The sequence below is a fragment of the Pristiophorus japonicus genome, chromosome 16 (genome assembly GCF_044704955.1).
Source record: "Pristiophorus japonicus isolate sPriJap1 chromosome 16, sPriJap1.hap1, whole genome shotgun sequence".
NCBI classification, from domain to species: Eukaryota; Metazoa; Chordata; class Chondrichthyes; family Pristiophoridae; genus Pristiophorus; species Pristiophorus japonicus.
Genome location: NC_091992.1, coordinates 133,029,473 through 133,050,365, shown reverse-complemented (window position 1 = coordinate 133,050,365; position 20,893 = coordinate 133,029,473). Strand labels below are relative to the sequence as shown.

Here is a 20,893-nt window from a genome sequence, read left to right as displayed (position 1 = left end):
ACTATCACTAAAGAAGTAGTACTCTTGTAAAATAATTGGACTAAAGGCGAACAAGTCTCCTGGACCTGATAGCTTGCATCCTAGGGTCTTCAAAGAAGTGGCGGCATTGATTGTAGTCTACCAAATTCCCTGAAGTCTGAGGAGGTCCCAGCGGATTGCAAAACCGCAAATGTAACGTCCCTGTTTTAAAAAAGGAGGCAGACAGAAAGCAGGAAACTATCGACCAGTTAGCCTTACATCTGTCGTTGGTAAAATTGCTGGAGTCCATTATTACGGAAGCAGTAGCAGGACATTTGGAAAAGCATGGTTCAATCAAGCAGAGTCAACATGGTTTTATGAAAGGGAAATCATGTTTGACAAATTTGCTGGGGTGCTTTGAGGATGTAACGAGCAGGGTGGATAAGAGGGAACCAGTGGATGTGGTGTATTTGGATTTCCAGAAGGCATTCGATAAGATGCCACATAAAAGATTACTGCACAAGATAAAAGTTCACGGAGTTGGGGGTAATATATTAACATGGATAGAGGATTGGCTAACTATCAGAAAAACAGGGAGTCAGGATAAATGGTCAATTTCCGTTTGGCAAACTGTAACTAGTGGGGTGCTGCAGGGATCGGTGCTGGGGCTTCAACTATTTACAATCTATATTAATGACTTGGATGAAGGGACTGAGTGTAATGTAGCTAAGTTTGCTGATGATACAAAGATGGTTGGGAGAGCAAATTTTGAGGAGGACACAAGAAATCTGCAAAGGGATACAAACAGGCTAAGTGAGTGGGCAAAAATTTGGCAGATGGAGTGTAATGTAGGAAAATGTGAGGTTATCCACTTTGGCAGGAAAAATAGAAAAGCAAATTATAATTTAAATGGAGAAAAATTACAAAATGCTGCAGTACAGAGGGACCTGGGGGTCCTTGTGCATAAAACTCAAAAAGTTAGTATGCAGGTACAGCAAGTGATCAGGAAGGCAAATGGAATGTTGGCCTTTATTGCAAGGGGGATAGAGTATAAAAGCAGAGAAGTCCTGCTACAACTGTACAGGGTATTGGTGAGGCCACACCTAGGGTACTGCATACAGTTTTGGTCTCCATATTTAAGGAAGGATATACTTGCATTGGAGGCTGTTCAGAGAAGGTTAACTAGGTTGATTCTGGAGATGAGGGGATTGACTTATGAAGATAGGTTGAGTAGGTTGGGCCTATATTCATTGGAGTTCAGAAGAATGAGAGGTGATACATATAAGATAATGAGGGGGCTTAACAAGGTGGATACAGAGAAGATATTTCCACATAGGGGAAACTAAAACTAGGGGGCATAGTCTCAGAATAAAGGGCCGTCCATTTAAAACTGAGATGAGGAATTTCTTCTCTCAGAGAGTTGTAAATCTATGGAATTCTCTGCCCCAGAGAGCTGTGGAGGCTGAGTCATTGAATATATTTAAGGCGGAGATAGGCAGATTTTTGAGCGATAAGGGAATCAAGAATTATGGGGAGCGGGCAGGGAAATGGAGCTAAGTCCATGATCAGATCAGCCATGATCGTATTGAATGGCGGAGCAGGCTCGAGGGGCCAAATGTTCTACTCCTGTTCCTATTTCTTATGTTCTTATGTTCAAGTCTAGGTCTGTTGTAAATTAATTGATAGAGACTGATTGCCATAGTTAGTCAACAACTGCATTATCATTGTACCAGGATGGCAGAGGGCGAACTAGATGGATCTTGGTCTTTAGTTGCCTAGTAATTTCTGTGTTTCTATACAATGTTTGTAAGGTGCTATTGCTTTCCTTTGTGACTTCCAGTAAATGAATTTGTGTTAGAGAACTGCAGGTCTAAATAGATTATCAGTAAAAACCACGTAGAAGTTTATCTTTGTTATGTAAAATATGACATTACTTACAGAAGGCAACAAATCTATATGTAAATTGAAGTGCATATTTTCCTGCTTAGTTTTTACACTAGTTTTCTCCTAAAAAAGATGTGCAACCTGATTTCACATAAACTGGTGTGATCCATATCTTCAGTGGATGTTTTCCTTCTGCCTTGGAACCAAGCAATATACCCCATTCTCTTCACTATTGAAACAATTGATCTTTGCTCCAACTGAGTCCCTGGCCTCTCACATCCATTTTCTGGAGATCCCAGCAGTTACACCAGAATTGTGACCGCTGCAGATCTCCGCAGTTTACCCTGCCGACGATCACAGGGTTGGGGAGGGCCCTCCATGAGTGGGCCCTGGGGGACACTTCTATAGCATGCCCCCACCGTGGACTCTGGAAACACCACAGTAATCTGGCCAGGCATGGTTGTGTTGGTTGGGGAGTGGCAGGGGTAGGGGAGGGTTGGGAGAGAGCGGGGAAGTAGAGCATTCTGGCTACCCCAGAAAGAAATGACTACCTGCCAATCCTGGGAGGTGGGGAGGGCGCGGTGAGGCATTCCAGGCCCCTGCCCCTAATCTAGCTTAGACTCCCAGGTGGTCGTCCTTCCAGATACACCTGTTGAGTCTAGTTACATCAGTTCCCATATGAGGGAGTTCTCGTCCCTCGTTGCTTTGATGACCTTGTAAGGATAGGTGGTGGCTGTACCTCTGATGAGAAGAAACTCTGGCTGAATGTTTTCAGGGCCACAATTCATAGCATTAAGTTATAATGTTAAGTGAAGAAGTTGTTTATTGAATGATGTTGAGCTTGTGGTTTTCTTGTCTAATTTTACTTGGCTTTCTTTTCTCCTGACTTTCCAGAATAAACGCTTCCATATTCACAATTTCAGGTGACTACATGATTTTTAATATTCACGATTAACACTTCAAGATTATATTGTCCTGGGCATATATCATTCAGACTTTAATACTGAAGCATCTCATAAGGGTATAAAAACAGAGGTCACCTTTAAGGTATCATGCATGTGAAATGAGCAATTCTGCTTTGTGTATTACCAACAATTATTTCTGATTTCACAGAGCTGTATTTCTGAACTGGGTTGGTATGATTATTGTGCTCACGACAGCCTGTCTGTGTGGTTTAGTTATGTATGCTGTTTATGAGACCTGCGATCCAGTAAAGGCAAACAAAATCAGTAACTCCAACCAGGTAACATTTAATTCAGTTTAAAATGAACTTAATTTGTATTTCAAAAAGAAAGAAATGTCGGAAAATGTGAGGTCATCCACCTTGGGAAAAAAAACAGTAAAAGGGAATATTATTTGAATGGGGAGAAATTACAACATGCTGCGGTGCAGAGGGACCTGGGGGTCCTTGTGCATGAATCCCAATAAGTTTGTTTGCAGGTGCAGCAGGTAATCAGGAAGACGAATGGAATGTTGGCCTTCATTGCGAGAGGGATGGAGTACAAAAGCAGGGAGGTCCTGCTGCAACTGTACAGGGTATTGGTGAGGCCGCACCTGGAGTACTACATGCAGTTTTGGTCACCTTACTTAAGGAAGGATATACTAGCCTTGGAGGGGGTACAGAGACGATTCACTAGGCTGATTCCGGAGATGAGGGGCGATCTTATAGAAACATTTAAAATAATGAAAGGGATAGACAAGATAGAGGCAGAGAGGTTGTTTCCACTGGTCGGGGAGACTAGAACTAGGGGGCACAGCCTCAAAATACGGGGGAGCCAATTTAAAACCGAGTTGAGAAGGAATTTCTTCTCCCAGAGGGTTGTGAATCTGTGGAATTCTCTGCCCAAGGAAGCAGTTGAGGCTAGCTCATTGAATGTATTCAAATCACAGATAGACAGATTTTTAACCAATAAGGGAATTAAGGGTTATGGGGAGCGGGCGGGTAAGTGGAGCTGAATCCACGGCCAGATCAGCCATGATCTTTTTGAATGGCGGAGCAGGCTCGAGGGGCTAGATGGCCTACTCCTGTTCCTAATTCTTATGTTCTTATGTTCTTATGTTGACCAACCTTATTGAGTTCTTTAAAGAAGTAGCAGAAACGGCAGATAAGGCTAATGCAGTAGACACCAATATATTTGGATTTCCAAAAGACCTTCGATAGTAGATTCATGACTAAGGCCAGAACTTGTGGAGTCAGGGGACAAGTAGAATAGATAGAAAACTGGCTACAAAACAGAAAACAGAGAGTGGGGGTTGAAGCTAGTTACTCAGATTGGCAAATGGTGGGAAGTGGTATTCCACAAGGATCGGTGCTGACTCTTTTAAATACTGGCAATGACAATTAAAAGTCAAGCATGTGTCCCCTTTTTAAAGGGGCACAACCAATAAAGACTGCAAATTAACAAATTTTAAGTAAAACTTAACCAATTAAATTAAAATTTTGTTGCCGGTTGTGATAATGCACTCCAGTCCCACCGGTCGCCGAACACCACATGCTCCATCTCCATGGACACTCGGGCGCGTACATAGCTGTGGAAGAGAGGAAGGCAGTTGGGCAAAACAACCTCCTTGACCGCCCGCTGCCTGGACCTGTTGATGAAGGCTCGGTGCTGGGACTGTTCACCATTTAAATAAACGATTTGGACTCTGGAATCGGAAGTACAATTTCAAAATTTGCCGATGACATCAAATTGGGGGTGTAGTTAATACAGAGGAGGATTTGACAAAATGCAGGAAGACATTAAAAAACTTGCAGAATGGGCATGCAATTGGCAAATGAACTTCAAGTTGGGCCCATTAGGGACTAAAATGGTGATCGATGTGTGGAGGCGGAGGATGTGGGTCAGATACTAAATTAATACTTTGCCGCTGTCTTCACAATAGAGAGGAATGATGCCGACGTTGAACTTCAGGAGGAAGATAGTGAAATATTGGATGGGATAAATATCGTAAGAGAGGAAGTTTTAAGGGGTTTAGTATCCTTGAAAATAGATATATCCAAGGTTACTAAAAGAAGCAAGGGAGGAAATTGCGGAGGCTCTGACCATCATTTTGTAATCCTCCCTAGCTGCAGGAATTGTGCCAAAGAATTGGAGAACTGCTAACATTGTACCATTGTTTAAAAAGGGAGGAAGGATAAACCAAGCAATTACAGGCCGGTTAGTTTAACCTCAGTGGAAGACAAATTACTGGAATCAATTCTGAGCGACAATATAAACTTTCATTTAGAAAGAAACAGATTAATCAAGGACAGTCAGCATGGATTACAGGAAGGCTGTGTCTGACTAACTTGATTGAATTCTTTGAGGAAGTAACAAGGAGGGTCGATGAGGGCAGTGAGTTTGATGTAGTTTACACGGATTTTAGCTAGACTTTTGACAAGGTCCCACATGGTAAGCTGATCAAAAAAGTAAAAGCACAGGGAATCCAAGGGAGAGTGGCAAATTGAATCCAAAATCGGCTCAATGGCAGGAAGCAAAGGTAATGGTTGGGGGGGAGTTTTTGTGACTGGAAGGCTGTTTCCAGTGGGGTTCCACAGAGCTCAGTATTCGGTCTCTTGCTTTTTGTAGTATTTTTAATGATTTAGACTTAAATGTAGGGGCATTTTAACAAAATTTTCAGATGATACAAAAATTGGCCATGTGGTTGACAGAGAGGAGGACAGCTCAGCCTGCAGGAAGATATCAATGAACTGGTCAGGTGGGCAGAAAAGTGGCAAATGGAATTCAATCCGGAAAAGTGTGAGGTGATGCATTTGAGGAGGGGCAACAAGACAAGGGAATACACAATAAATGGGTAGATACTGAGAGGTGTGGAGGAACAGAGAGACCTTAGAGTATTATGTCCAGAGTTCCTTAAAGGTAGCAAGACAGGTCGATAAGGTAGTTTAAAGGCATAGGAATGCTTTCCTTTATTAGCCGAGGCATAGAATGCAAGGGCAGGGAAGTTATGCTAGAACTGTATACAACACTAATTAGGCCACAGCTAGAGTACTGTGTGCAGTTCTGGTCACCACATTATAGGAAGGATGTGATTGCACTCGAAAGGGTGCAGAGGAGGTTTACGAGGATGTTGCCAGGACTGGAAAACTTTAGCTATGAGGAAGGATTGGATAGGCTGGGGTTGTTTTCCTTGGAACAGAGGAGGCTGAGGGGAGATTTAATTGAGGTGTATAAAATTATAAGGGGCCTAGATAGAGTTGATAGGAAGGACCTATTTCCCTCAGCACAGCGGTCAATACCAGGGGGCATAGATTTAAAGTAGTTGGTAGAAGGATTAAAGGGGAGATGAGGAAACATTTCTTCATTCAGAGGGTGAGGGGTGTCTGAAACTCACTCATCACATTTAAAAAGTACTTCGATGTGCATTCGAAGAGCCATAAGCTACAGGGCTATGGACCTAGTGCTGGAAGGTGGGATTAGTCTGGGTAGCTCTTTTTCGATCGGCACGGACATCGGCCGAATAGCCATGTCATAATTTTTCTATGATTCAATGAATATATAGGAGCATAGGAATAGGAAGGAGTAGGCCATTCAGCGCTAAATTCAAATGGTAATGTCAGGAGATGGAAAAAACATTAGTCAAGATAGGGTGTGAATGGCGAGATAATGACCAACTGCCATCAGAGACTTGGAGAAAAAAAGAAAGAAACAGGCTGTAAGGAGGTGGGGGAAGGGAGCCAAAGATTGGCAGTGGTTACGCTCTGAAATTTTTGAACTTGAGTCCAATGTTTTTCTAACTGCTGGCATCACCATTGGAATTTGGGCCATCATCCCTTTCGTCTCTCTAATCTCTCCTGTCTTTCCACCTATCACAGACCTTCCCTTTTGTTCTTTCTTCCCCTCCCCCTTTCAGTGTTTGTTAAGAATCTGTTCTTTCCGAACACTCTCCAGTTCTGGCGAAGGGTCATCGACCCGAAACGTTAACTCTGTTTCTCTCCACAGATGTTGCCTGACCCGCTGAGATTTCCAGCATTTTCTGTTTTTATTCCAGATTCCAACATCTGCAGTATTTTGCTTTTGGATATATTACATTCGGGCCCCTCATATAAATCATTGGGCTCAATTTTCCCAAAGCTTTTTTTTGGCGTACTTGAAGAGTTACGCCTGTATTTTTGGGGCCCAAGTACGCAGAAAAAAATGTTCCAAGTTTCCCCGTTTGATTTCTTCATTTTGGCGCAGCCTAACCTGTCCTTTAGTTTTGGAGGTGGAGCTTGATCTGCGCCAAAAAGATCGGGTTGTCATGGTAACCAGGGACACAATGCGGGCTGAGGCTGAGTGAAACACACAGCCAGCTCGCAACCTGCACGAGTGCATTAAAATATATTTCAGCAACTTACCTCCATTAAATTATCAAAGTCCCTCACCCCTCCTGATGCCGGTGCTATTCCCTGCTCCTATCCCAGGCCGAAAGGCCTCCTGGTCCACTCCCCTACACCTAGCGCTGGCTGAGCGGCCCCCTCTCTCCTGGTCCTGCACCTAGTCCTGGCTGAGCGGCCCCCTCTCTCCCGGTCCCGCACCTAGTCCTGGCTGAGTAGCCCCCTCTCTCCCGGTCCCGCACCTAGCCCTGGCCGAGTGACCTCTTCCCTCTCGATTCCGCACCTAGCCCTGACTGAGTGGCCTCCTGGTCCGCTCCCCCGCACCTAACCCTGGCCGAGTGGCCTCCTATCTCCCGGTCCCCGCACCTAGCCCTGGCCGAGTGGCCTGCCAGTCCACTCCCCCGCACCTATCTCAGGCCGAACGGCCTCCCGGTGACCGCACCTATCCCAGACCGAATGGCCTCCCGCTCCGCTCCCCCGCTCCTATCCCAGGCCAAATGGCCTCCTCCCTCCTGGTCCCTGCATCTAACCACACTACACTTACCTGCGCTGGTTTCCTTACCTGCGCCGATTTCCTTAACTCTCCAGATGAATCTTCTTAGGCACTCGGCCTAAGAAGAACTGAAGTAACTCTCAGCTGGCCAAACTTGCCTAACTGGCCAGAATTGGTGGGGTGGCAGGTTATGCCCCCTTTGACTGAAAAAAAGTACCTAAAAAAATCATAACTAATTGAGTTGGTGCAAATTGATCGGGGAAACTTGGGTTTTTTAACTTAGGCCAAAAAAAGCAGCCTGCTCAAAAACCGATTTGCCAAATATGATTTCCCTTTCATAAATCCATGTTGACTCTGTCCAATCCTATTATTATTTTCTCAGTGCCCTGTTACCATGTCTTTAATAATAGATTCTAGCATTTTCCCTACTGCTTAATGTCAGGCTAACTGCGCTGTAGTTCCTCGTTTTCTCTCGCCCTCCTTTCTTAAATAGTGGGGTTACATTTGCTACCTTCCAATCCACAGGAACCGTTCTAGAATCTATGGAATTTTGGAAGATGACAACCAACACATCCACTATCTCTATTGCCACCTTTTTCAAAATCATAGGATGTAGGCCATCAGGTCCAGGGGATTTATCGGCTTTTCTTTCAGTTCCTCTTTCTTGATTCTCCACTATTTCCAAGAGGTTTTTTGTGTCTTCTTCCATGAAGACAGACACAAAGGGCCCAAGTTTCCACAGGATAAAAAACGGGCGCCCCTCCGAGCTGGGCGCCTGTTTTTCGTGCCTAAAACGGCGCCAAAAAAAAACGCGCTATTCTCGAGCGCTTTGCAGCTCCTTATCTGTTTGGCGCGGCGCCCAGGGGGGCGGAGCCTACACTCGCGCCGATTTTGTAAGTGGGAGGGGGCGGGTACTATTTAAATTAGTTTTTTTCCTGCCGGCAACGCTGCGCGTGCGCGTTGGAGCGTTCGTGCATGCTCAGTGTGAAAAAAACATTGGCACTCAGCCATTTTTGTAGTTCTTTGTAGCTGTTTAATTTTTGAACATTTTTTAATAAAAGCACATTGCCATCAGCACTGAGGCTACCCTTCTCACTGTCTCCTTCCCCTCCCTCCCCTCCACGGCAACAAACGACGGTTTCCTTCCCCACCCCCCACGGGAACGAACGATGGCTGAAGCACTTTCACACAGGTAGGAAGATGGTTTATTTAATCTTTTCTTTGCTTATAAATGTTTATTCAGGTTGGATTTATTTGTATAATATTTGTAGAAGTATAAATAAGGATTGATTGTAGAATTTAATGAGTTCCCTTCCCCCCCCCCCCCCCCCCCCACCTCGTTCTGGACGCCTAATTTGTAACCTGCGCCTGATTTTTAAATGTGTAGAACAGGTTTTTTCAGTTCTACAAAAATCTTCACTTGCTCCATTCTACTTTAGTTTGGAGTACGTTTTCACTGTGGAAACTTTGAAATCAGGCGTCAGTGGCCGGCCACGCCCCCTTTTGAAGAAAAAATTCTGATCCAAAGTAGAACTGTTCTACCTGACTAGAACTGCAGAAAAAAAAATGTGGAGAATTGCGATTTCTAAAATAGTCCGTTCTCCACCAGTTGCTCCTAAAAATCAGGTGCAAATCATGTGGAAACTTGGGCCCAAAGTATTTGTTTAATTTCTCTTCCATTTCCTCATTCCCCATTATAATTTCTTCTGTCTCAGCCTGTTAACCTTTGGTTAACAAAAAGCCATCAATCTCAGATTTAAAATTAACAATTGATCTAGCATCAATTGACATTTGTGGAAGAGAGTTCCAAACTTCTACCACCCTTTGGGCTGGATTTTTGGTATGTTGCCACCTCTATTCGTACCCCGGAGAGACGGTAATGGCGGCGGGAATGATTTCCGGTCAGGCCGCCAGCTTCCAGCGCCCATCCGGGAAACTAGTTTTGCGGGGGCGCTGAGCAACACCACCCGGGAGCGTCGAGCTGGTGTGCAACGCCACTGGTATCGATATTGCATTGATTTTTGTTTGAGCCTCTAGTGCTCCATAGCACGCTGTAGTGGGACCGCCTGGAAAACCAGGCAGTCAGAGCTGTCCCGGCGGCAGTGAGTGAAGTAATTCATGAATGAGATAAGTTTGATTGTTTTTTTTTATTTTTGCAGTTTATCCTAATGTGGGCTGGTAAGGTATTGAGAATGTTTTTTGTGTGTTTTCTGGCGATTCTTTTTTCCACGGAAGCCTCTCTTAGGGCGCTTCGAGGCCGGCTCTTTAGGAATGGATTTTCAGCTGCTCAGCCGACCTTGCGTTCTACTCCACTCTCAGGTCCCAGCTGCTAAATTTTGTGGCAAACCATTTCCCAGCGCAAACATTACCGCTCCGCCGCCATTACTGCCTGAAAAATCCTCCATCCGAAAATCCAGCCCTTAGTATGTAGAAGTGTTTCCTAGTTTCACTCCTGAAAGGTCTGGCTCTAATTTTTAGACTGTGCCCCCTAGTCCCAGAATCCCCAACGGGTGGAAATAGTTTCTCTCTATCTAAACTATCTGTTCCCCTTAGTATCTTGAAAACTTTGACCAGATCACCCTGGAACCTTCCAAATTCTAGGGAATACAACCCTAATTTGTGTAATCTCTCCTCGTAACTTAATCCTTGGAATCTGGGTATCATTCTGGTAAACCTACGCTGCAATCCTTCCAAGGCCAATATATCCTTCCTAAGGTGTGGTGCCCAGAACTGCTCACCGTGCTCTAGGGGGCCGAAATTGATGGCCTTACCGCCGACTGCCGCCGAGATCCGCCGAGATTCCTCTTCGAGTTCCACCTTGTGCCAGTTTGCACTTGGGCTGGAGCAGGTGGGAGGGGAGAACCGCCGGGAACCGCCCGCTGACGTCAGCGGATGGCCAAGTGGCGCAAGTGACTTCCTGCCCGCCGAAATGCCAGATTGGTGCGGGTGGGAGTCGGCGCCAGAACGGGAAAGGATCGCTGCATAGAGGCTGGTCTGTCCCCGAGGGTAGGATGAAGACCTACAAAAAAAGGTTAGTAAAGATTGTTAAAAAAAAATTCTTAGAGACTTACCTGCATGGAGTCCCATAAAGGTGTTCCATTTTGTCTTTTTGCATTGATTTTTCTTTTCAACTCTTCGTCCCTCCATGGGCCTGACTCCATTCTCGGTGGCACTTGGGCGGCAAGAACTTTTGCCGCCGAGATTGGGAGCTCTCACCCGCTGCCGCCCAGCTTGACGGCGTATGTCCCTCTTTTGCTGCCGGGCGCCCTTCCAAGGACCTGTTTGCCGAAATTCCCGCCCAAAGTACCGTCAGGTATTTCACCGGCCATCGGCGGTCCTTTGGGCGACCCTTGACCTTCACCAATTTCAGCCCCTAGGTGTGGTCTAACCAGGGTTTTGTTTGCTGCAGCATAACTTCTATCTCTTGTATTCTAGTCCTCTAGATAGAAAGGCCAGCATGTCATTAGCCTTTTTGATTATTTTCTATACCTGTTTATGACATTTTAATGATCAATGTATTTGGACCCCCAAGTCTCTTTGGACCTCCACTGTTCTTAGTTTTACACCATTTAGAAAGTACCCTGTTCTATCTTTTTTAGGTCCAAAGTGGTAGACCTCACATTTGCTTACATTGTAATCCATTTGCCACAGTTTTGCACATTCACTTGGAGGATGCGGTTCTTGGTGGGGTAGAAGAACAAAAGGATCTCGGAGTACAAATACACAAATTACTAAAAGTGCGACACAGATTTGCAAGGCCACAAAAAAGCAAACCAAGCATTAGGGTTTATTTCTAGAGGTATAGAATTGAAAAGTAGAGAAGTTATGTTACACCTGTATCGAACCTTGGTTAGACTACACTTGGAGTACTGCGTACAGTTCTGATCGCCATATTATAAAAAGGATATAGAGGCATTGGAGAAGATTTACAAGGATGATACCAGAAATGCGAGGGTATACATATCAGGAACGGATGAACAGACTGAGTCTCTTTTCTCTTGAAAAAAGAAGGCTGAGGGGTGACCTAATGCGGTCTTTAAAATTATGAAAGGTTTTGATAGAGTGGATACAGAGAGAATGTTTCCACTTGTGGGGAAGAGCATAACCAGAGGCCATCAATATGATAGTCACCAAGAAATCCAATAGGGAATTCAGAAGAAACTTCTTTACCCAAAGAGTGGTGAGAATGTGGAACTCGCTACCACAGGGAGTGGTTGAAGCGAATAGTATAGATGCATATAAGGGGAGGCTAGATAAGCATATGAGGGAAAAGGGATTAAAGGGTAATGCTGATAGATTAAATGAGGAAAGATGGGAGGAGGCTCAAGTGAAGCGTAAACGGCTGCATGGACTGGTTGGGCCGAATGGCCTGTTTTGGTGTCGTATATCCTATGTAATCCTATATAATCACCTAATCTGTTGATATCCCTTTGTAATTTAATTAAATTTTTTGCTTTCATTCACACAGCCTACAATGCCACCTATCTTTGTGTCATCGAGAAATTTAGATATATGACTTTCTATGCCATCATCTAAGTTGTTAATAAATATTGTGAATAGTTGAGACCCCAACACAGATCCCTGGGGGACACCATTAGTCACATCCTGCCAATTTGAATACCTACCCATTATCACTACTCTCTGTCTTCTGCTGCTCAGCCAATTTCTAAACCAGGCCAATAATTTGCCCTCAATTCCATGGACTTCTACTGTAGATAACAGTCTTTTATGTGGGACTTTATCAAATGCCTCTGGAAGTCCATATAAATAATATCCATTTAGATAAGTGAGAGGTAATACATATTGGTAGGAAGAATAAGGCAACATACTCCTTGGAAAATGTGTCTTAATAGGATAGAGGAACAGAGAGATCTGGGGTTTCAGATACAAAAATCACTAAAAATAGCGACGTAGGTTGATAAGGCCATAAAAAAGGAAACCAAGCACCGGGGTTCATTCCGAGAGGGATAGAATTGAAAAGTAGAGAAGTTATGTTAAACTTATATTGAACCATGGTTAGACCACACTTGGAGCACTGTGAAAAATTCTGGTTGCCATATTATAAAAAGGATATGGAGGCACTGGAGAGGTGGCAGAGAAGATTTACAAGGATGATACCAGAAATGCAGAAGTACACCTATCAGAAAAAGATCGCTAAGGCTGAGGGGTGACCTAATAGAGGTCTTTAAAATTATGAAAGGTTTTGTAGATACAGAGAGAGTGTTTCCACTTGTGGTGAAGAGCAAAACTAGAGGCCTTCAATATAAGATAGTCACCAAGAAATCAAATAGGGAATTCAGAAGAAACTTCTTTACCCAGAGAGTTTTGAGAATGTGGAACACGCTACTACAAGGAATGGTTGAAGTGAATAGTATAGATGTATTTAAGGGATGGTTAGATAAGCATATGAGGGAGAAGGGAATAGAGGGTTATGTTGATCGAGTTAGATGAGGAAACACGGAAGGAGGGGTGAGTGGAGCATAAATGCTGGCATGGATTGGTTGGGCCAAAAGGCCTCTCCCCTGTCTCCTCCACGCTCACCTCTAACATCAAGTGCAAGGAGCTCATGGACTTCTTTGTCTCTAGGATTGTGACCATCCGTTCAGCTGCCTCTGCCACTTGCCTTAGCCCACCAGGCCAGACTTCCTCTAAGGTTCCCTGCTGCCATACCCTGACCTCGCATCTTTCTCCAGTTTCTCTCTGATCTCCCCTCTCAACCTTTCCATGTTGATCTTGTCTATGCAACCCATTTCCTGCTCCCTTGACCCTATTCCCACGAAACTGCTGACTATCCAAATTCCTTTTCTGGCTCCCATGTTAGCGGATGTTGTTAACGGTTCGCTCTACTCAGATACTGACCCCTCTCCTTCAAATCTGCTGTCATCAACCCTCTCCTCAAAAAAACAACCTTTGACCCCTGCGCCCTTGTAATCTACTGCCCCATCTCCAACCTAATTTCCTCTCCAAAGTCCTTGAATGCGTTGTCGCCTCCCAAATCTGTGCCCATCTTTCCCAGAACTCCATGTTTAAATTCCTCCAATCCGGATTCCGTCCCTGCCAGCACCTCACTACCACCTCTCTCCACCCCTCCATGGTCTCTAAATTGTCAGGCTGCTTGTCCGACATCCAGTTCTGGATGAGCTGAAATTTTCTCCAATTGAATATTGGGAAGATCGAAGCCATTGTTTTTGGTCCCCACCACAAACTCCATTCCATAGCCTCTGACTCCATCCCTTTCCCCAACTTCTGTCTGAGGTTGAACCGAACAGTTCGTAACCTTGTTATCATATTTAACTCTGAAATTAGCTTTTGACCACATATCTGCAGCATAACTAAGACTGCTTATTTCAACCTCTGTAACATCGTCCATCTCCGCCCTTGCCTCAGCGCATCTGCTGCTGAAGCCCTCATCCATGCCTTTGTTACCTCTAGACTTGACTATTCCAATGCACTCCTCCCACATTCTACCCAGATGGGCAGAGGAAACATTTCAAGGGCACCCTCAAAAGCTCCTTGATAAAGTGCAACATCCCCACTGACTCCCGGGAATCCCTGGCCCAAGACCGCCCAAAATGGAAGAGCATCCGGGAGGGCGCTGAGCACATCGAGTCCCATCGCCGAGAACAAGCAGAAACTAAGCGTAGACAGTGGAAAGAGTGTGCGTCAACCCAGGCTCCCCACCCACTCTTTCGTTCAACCACTGTCTGCCCCACCCGTGACAGAGACTGTAGGTCCCGCATTGGATTCTTCAGTCACCTGAGAACTCACTTTTAGAATGCAAGCAAGTCATCCTCATCTCCGAGGGACTGCCTATGATGATGATGATGATGATCCTACATAAATTAGAGGTGATTCAAAACTCAGCTGCCCGTGACCTAACTCGCACCAAGTCCCGCTCACCCATCATCCCTGTGCTCGCTGACCTAAATTGGCTCCCGATTAAGCAACACTTCGATTTCAAAATTCTCATCCTCGATTTCAAATCCCTCCATGGCCTCGCCCCTTCCTATCTCTGTAATCTCCTTCAGACCCACTACCCCCTGAGATGTCTGTGCTCCTCTAATTCTGCCCTCTTGAGCATCCCTGATTGTAATCGCTCAACTATTGGTGGCCGTGCCTCCAGCTGCTTAGGCTGTAAACTTTGGAATTCCCTCCCTAAACCTCTCCGCCTATCTACCTCTCTTTCCTCCTTCAAGGCGCTCCTTCAAACCTACCTCTTTGACCAAGCTTTTGGTCACCTGCCCTAATTTCTTCTTATATGGCTCTTTTGTCAAATTTGTTGTCCTGTGAAGCGCCTTGGGATGTTTCACTATGTTAAAGGTGCTACATAAATACAAGTTGTTGTTGTTGTTGCCGCAGTACAGAAATGACATCCTTTGTGACTGTGACAAAAGTAAACTATCCCTCCTCATCTTTCTCAACCTGTCTGCAGCCTTTGACACGGTTGACCACTCCATCCTGCTCCAACGTCTCTCCACCGTCACCCAGTTGGGTGGGATGCACTCGCCTGGTTCCATTTTTATCTATCTAATCGTAGCCAGAAGCTCACCTACAATGGCTTCTCTTCCCACTCCCGCATCCTTACCTCTGGCTTTCCCCAAGGATCGATCCTTGGCCCCCTCCTATTTATCATCTACATGTTGCCCCTTGGCGACATCATCCAAAAACACAGCGTCAGTTTCCACATGTACGCTGATGACACCCAGCTCTACCTCACCACCACGTCTCTTGAACCCTCCACGGTCTCTAAATTGTCAGACTGCTTGTCCGACATCCAGTTCTGGATGAGCAGCAATTTTCTCCAATTAAATATTGGGAAGACCGAAGCCATTGTCTTCGGTCCCTGCCACAAACTCCATTCCTTAGCCACCGAGTCCATCCCTCTCCCCAACACCTGTCTGAGGCTAAACCAGCCTATTCACAACCTTGTGTCATATTTGACCCTTAACTGAGCTTTCGACCACATATCTGTGCCATAACTAAGACCGCCTATTTCCACCTCCGTAACATTGCCCGTCTCTGCCCCACTTCAGCCCATCCGCTGCTAAAACCCTCATCCTTTGTTATCTCTAGAGTTAACTATTTCAATGCATTCCTGGCTGGCCTTCCATATACTACCCTGCGTAAACTAGAGGTGATCCAAAATTCGGCTGCCCATGTCCTAACTTGTGCCAAATCCCATTCACCCAGCACTCCTGTGTTTGCTGACCTACATTAGCTCCCGGTTAAGCAACGCCCCGATTTTAAAATTCTCATCGTTGTTTTCAAATCCCTCCATGGCCTTGCCCATCCCTATCTCTGTAATCTCCCTCAGCCTTACAACCCCCTGAGATGTCTGCGCTCCTCAAATTCTGGCCTCTTGAGCATCCTTGATTATAATCACTCAACCATCGGTGGTCGTGTCTTCAACTGCCAAAGACCTATGCCCTGGAATTCCCTCTCTCAACCTCTCCGTCTCTCTGCCTCTTTTTCCCCCTTTAAGACGCTACTTCAAACCTACCTCTTTGACCAAGGTTTTGGTCCTCTGCCATAGTTCTTGTGGCTCTTTTGTCTGATCATCACCATCATAGACAGTCCCTCGGAATCGAGGAAGACTTGCCTCCACGCCTGAAATAAGTTCTTTGGTGGCTGAACACTCCAATATAAGAGCCACAGACCCTGTCACAGGTGGGACAGATAGTCGTTGAGGGAAGGGGTGGGTGAGACTGGTTTGCCGCATGCTCTTTCCGCTGCCTGCGCTTGATTTCTGCATGCTCTCGGTGTTGAGACTCGAGGTACATAGCGCCCTCTCGGATGCACTTCCTCCACTTAGGGCGGTCTTGGGCCAGGGACTCCCAGGTGTCAGTGGGGATGTCGCACTTTATCAGGGAGGCTTTGAGGGTGTCCTTGCGTGTTTCTGCTGCCCACCTTTGGCTCGTTTGCCGTGAAGGAGCTCCGAGTACAGCACTTGCTTTGGGAGTCTCGTGTCTGGCATGCGGACTGTGTGGCCTGCCCAGCTGAGCTGATCGAGTGTGGTCAGTGCTTCAATGCTGGGGATGTTAGCCTGGATGAGGACGCTGATGTTGGTGTGCCTGTTCTCCCAGGGGATTTGTAGGATCTTGCGGGGACAGCGTTGGTGATATTTCTCTTGCAACCTGTGAAGTACTTTAGGATGTTTTACTATATTAAAGGCGCTATATAAATACAAGTTGTTTTTGTTTCTTTGCTGTATATCCTATGTAATCGTACGTAATTTTAATTAACAGAAAGTCATGAGCTGGGCACGCAGTTTGCTGATATATGTGGCAGGAATGCCGAAGTGAAAAATCTCTCCTTATATCCATTTATTCTTCCAAACTTTTGGTAAAATAAATGCTAACCAATTCTTGAAGAGTCAAAAAAGCAACGAAAAGCTGTAATATAAATGCCATTTTTTTTTTAATCGTTTATTTTTAATTCTTTATTTTTTCAAAGCTGATGCCATTACTAGTTGTCGAGATTTTGGATCAGACGCCTGGAGTTGCTGGACTCTTTGTTGCCAGTGCATACAGTGGTACATTGAGGTATGTAACATGTCACTGTAGATACAGGAGGCAATAGGTTATCGGTGAATCGGTGAGAGAATGATAATGCTGAATAAAGAAGAAAGGTTCTTTTAGACAATTTAGACAGAATTTACTTGGACGTTTGGAAAAGGCTATTGTAGTATTTGAAGTATAACTCATACATCATATATGCTTGTATGGCTTCACTTAACAGCAACTTTGCAATACATTGCTAGGAATAATGTAGATTTCTTTGGGATTCTGTTTGGCAGGTTATTTACATTCATGGAACAATGAATTGCTTTATATTAATATTCAATAGTGCACAGTGATATAATTGAAAAGTAGAATAGATGCATATTTCTGACAGTACTGAGAAATAAACAGCACACAACAGAATGAAAGGGAATTCATCAGCAATGTCAACATAATAAATTACAGCTATAATATACTTTAATCTAAAATTGGTGTTTGTGTGGCTCTAGGGTTAAATAACATTGCCTAGGTCTTATAATAGTGTTGGGAATGACAAAGGCATCCCTTCCACCAAGGCAGTTTCCCTCCCATTCATTCCAATTTTTAGGTTTTCAGCAAGTGACGAACATCACTATTTTATAAAAATCTTGCACCTGCGCCCAATTCCCATCTGCACAGCTTGTTTTCCTGTTACGTTTTCGTCAAACTTTTTTCTGACAAATTTGTTCCAATTAGAAATTCCGAGGTACACATAAATAATGCATTTTGCCTATGCAAACTCATAACCCTGCAATCTGGCCACCAGGTCCCCACAAATCACTCAAAATGCTATTTGATTTTTTTCATCTGCCATCTTTCTCTCAGTAACTGAAACTTCTAATTTCAAAAGAGAAAGTTCAAAAATTACATATTTCACAATAACATAATGAAATTGTCTTTGTGTTTTTTAATGCCTTCATTAAAGTTTTTACTTGAAGCTTCTCGACAACAACAACAATTTGCATTTATAGCGTCTTTAATGTAGTAAACCGTTCCAAGGCGCTTCCCAAAAGGTTAGGCTTGGACTCGATATTTTTGCCAAGAGCTCTGACTTTGTGAGCTGAATTTGGATTATGCAGTCTGAACATGTGCAGTGCCTGGGATGCGTTGGTACCATTCAGTCAGCTGCACTGATGGAATACTTTCTTTAGCTTCTAGCATTCTGCTCAGTAGCATTTCTTCAAATAATTTTGCAGAACAAGAGGATAAATTACAGAAGCTTTTTGAGGTAAAATTTACATTGAGTAATTTATTTTAAAAATAGAGAGGAGGTGAGTGTATGTGAGAGATATGGAGAAAGAAAAAAACATGTTCTGATTACAGTTGTAGCTTTAGTAAGTGTATTGAGCTTAGGGAGAGAGAGAAAGAGAGACTGGAGTCAGAGACAGAGACAGAGAGCCAGGCGAGAGACTGGAGACAGAGACAGAGACAGAGAGCCAGGTGAGAGACTGGAGACAGAGACAGAGAGCCAGGTGAGAGACTGGAGACAGAGACAGAGACAGAGAGCCAGGTGAGAGAGAGAAACGGAGACAGAGAGCCAGGTGAAAGAGAGAAACAGAGACAGAGAGCCAGGCGAGAGACTGGAGACAGAGACAGAGAGCCAGGTGAGAGAGAGAGACAGAGACAGAGAGCCAGGTGAGAGAGAGAAACAGAGACAGAGAGCCAGGTGAGAGACTGGAGTCAGAGAGCCAGGTGAGCGACTGGAGTCAGAATCAGAGACAGAGAGCCAGGTGAGAGAGAGAAACAGAGACAGAGAGCCAGGTGAGAGACTGGAGTCAGAGTCAGAGAGCCATGAGAGACTGGAGTCAGAGACAGAGAGCCATGAGAGACTGGAGTCAGAGACAGAGAGCCAGGTGAGAGACTGGAGTCAGAGTCAGAGAGCCATGAGAGACTGGAGTCAGAGACAGAGAGCCATGAGAGACTGGAGTCAGAGACAGAGAGCCAGGTGAGAGACTGGAGTCAGAGTCAGAGAGCCATGAGAGACTGGAGTCAGAGACAGAGAGCCATGAGAGACTGGAGTCAGAGACAGAGAGCCAGGTGAGAGACTGGAGACAGAGACAGAGAGCCAGGTGAGAGACTGGAGACAGAGACAGAGAGCCAGGTGAGAGACTGGAGTCAGAGACAGAGAGCCAGGTGAGAGAGAGAGACAGAGACAGAGAGCCAGGTGAGAGACTGGAGACAGAGAGCCAGGTGAGAGACTGGAGTCAGAGACTAGAACCAGGTGAGAGAGAGAGACAGAGAGCCAGGTGAGAGACTGGAGACAGAGACAGAGAGCCAGGTGAGAGAGACAGAGACAGAGAGCCAGGTGAGAGACTGGAGACAGAGACAGAGAGCCAGGTGAGAGACTGGAGACAGAGACAGAGAGCCAGGTGAGAGAGAGAGACAGAGACAGAGAGCCAGGTGAGAGACTGGAGACAGAGACAGAGAACCAGGTGAGAGAGACAGAGACAGAGAGCCAGGTGAGAGACTGGAGTCAGAGACAGAACCAGGTGAGAGAGAGAGAGCGACAGAGACAGAGAGCCAGGTGAGAGACTGGAGACAGAGACAGAGAGCCAGGTGAGAGAGAGAGACAAAGACAGAGAACCAGGTGAGAGACTGGAGTCAGAGACAGAGAGCCAGGTGAGAGACTGGAGTCAGAGACAGAACCAGGTGAGAGAGAGAGACAGAGACAGAGAGCCAGGTGAGAGAGAGACAGATTTGTTTTCATTTAATGTTAGTTTCATTTTCAGAAAAAAAGACTGCTGAATTTTGAAGCAAGCTAATTATTTCATCTATATTTTGTTGACAGTTAGAAAAAGTCAATGCTATTCACTGACATTTGTGAGATAGGTTCTAATTTCTAACATCTATGAGAGGGAGGAAGAGAGACAGAGTGAGGCACAAATAGAGAGAATGGTAGTGAGATGGTTACTTTCCTCATTCTAATTTGATTTTTTTTAAAAAGAGGTACAATTTGGGTTGAAATTGGTGTGCATTTTGCACGATTTCTGGGTCCAAAACAGTTGCCATAAAGTCGAATTCTGCAGCGCGATGATCCGCACCAGAACAGTGCCAAAAGTGCACACAATGTTTAGCGCCAGAACAGTGCTGGGCGCGATATTGGTTTGGCCGCTCAATAGGCACACCAAAACAAACACAAGCATCATTTAAATATGTTAATACTGGTCCTGTGCCTGAATCAAGACCTTTTGTGAAATTTGTGTTCGTGTGCAACTGATACTTGACTTGCCTAACCCATCAAATCATGGCGGGAACAATTGGTAACCAGCTTTTACAAGCGGTATTTAAAGGGATCCTCACCTTCATTAAGGTAAGTCTCTGGTTAGTCATTTTAGACTTCTAGGGTGCTTTTGGAGTAAGTTTCTGGCTGTTTTGGCAATAGTTTGTCTGTGAGATATTTTAGCAGTGTGTTTTTGTGGTGAAAGCGCCATTGCGCCCCATTAGCGCCCTCCAGAGGCGCAATCATTACCCTCGCTATAAAAGGGGCAATTTTGCCCCCAAGGAGTCTGCAAAGGGATATAGATAGACTAAGTGAGTGGTGGAAGGTGGAGTTTAATATAGGGAAATTATTCACTTTGGTGGGAAGAATAGAAAAACAGAATATTTTTAAATGGTGAGAAACTTTTAAATGTTGGTGTTCAGAGAGATTTGGGTGACCTTGTGCAAGAAACACTGATAGCTAGCATGCAGGTACATCAAGCA

General features: G+C 44.9%; 1 protein-coding gene across 2 annotated transcripts in view; it reads left to right on the top strand.

Annotated features, from left to right (window-relative positions):
- Positions 1 to 20,893, top strand: part of LOC139226842 (sodium-coupled monocarboxylate transporter 1-like) — a 152,386-nt gene that overhangs the window by 66,964 nt on the left and 64,529 nt on the right. For both annotated transcript variants that reach the window (XM_070857910.1, XM_070857911.1), the window contains exons 9-10: positions 2,956 to 3,085; positions 17,106 to 17,194. In XM_070857910.1, the coding sequence (XP_070714011.1) occupies positions 2,956 to 3,085; positions 17,106 to 17,194 (219 nt within the window). The remainder of the gene's footprint in view (positions 1 to 2,955; positions 3,086 to 17,105; positions 17,195 to 20,893) is intronic.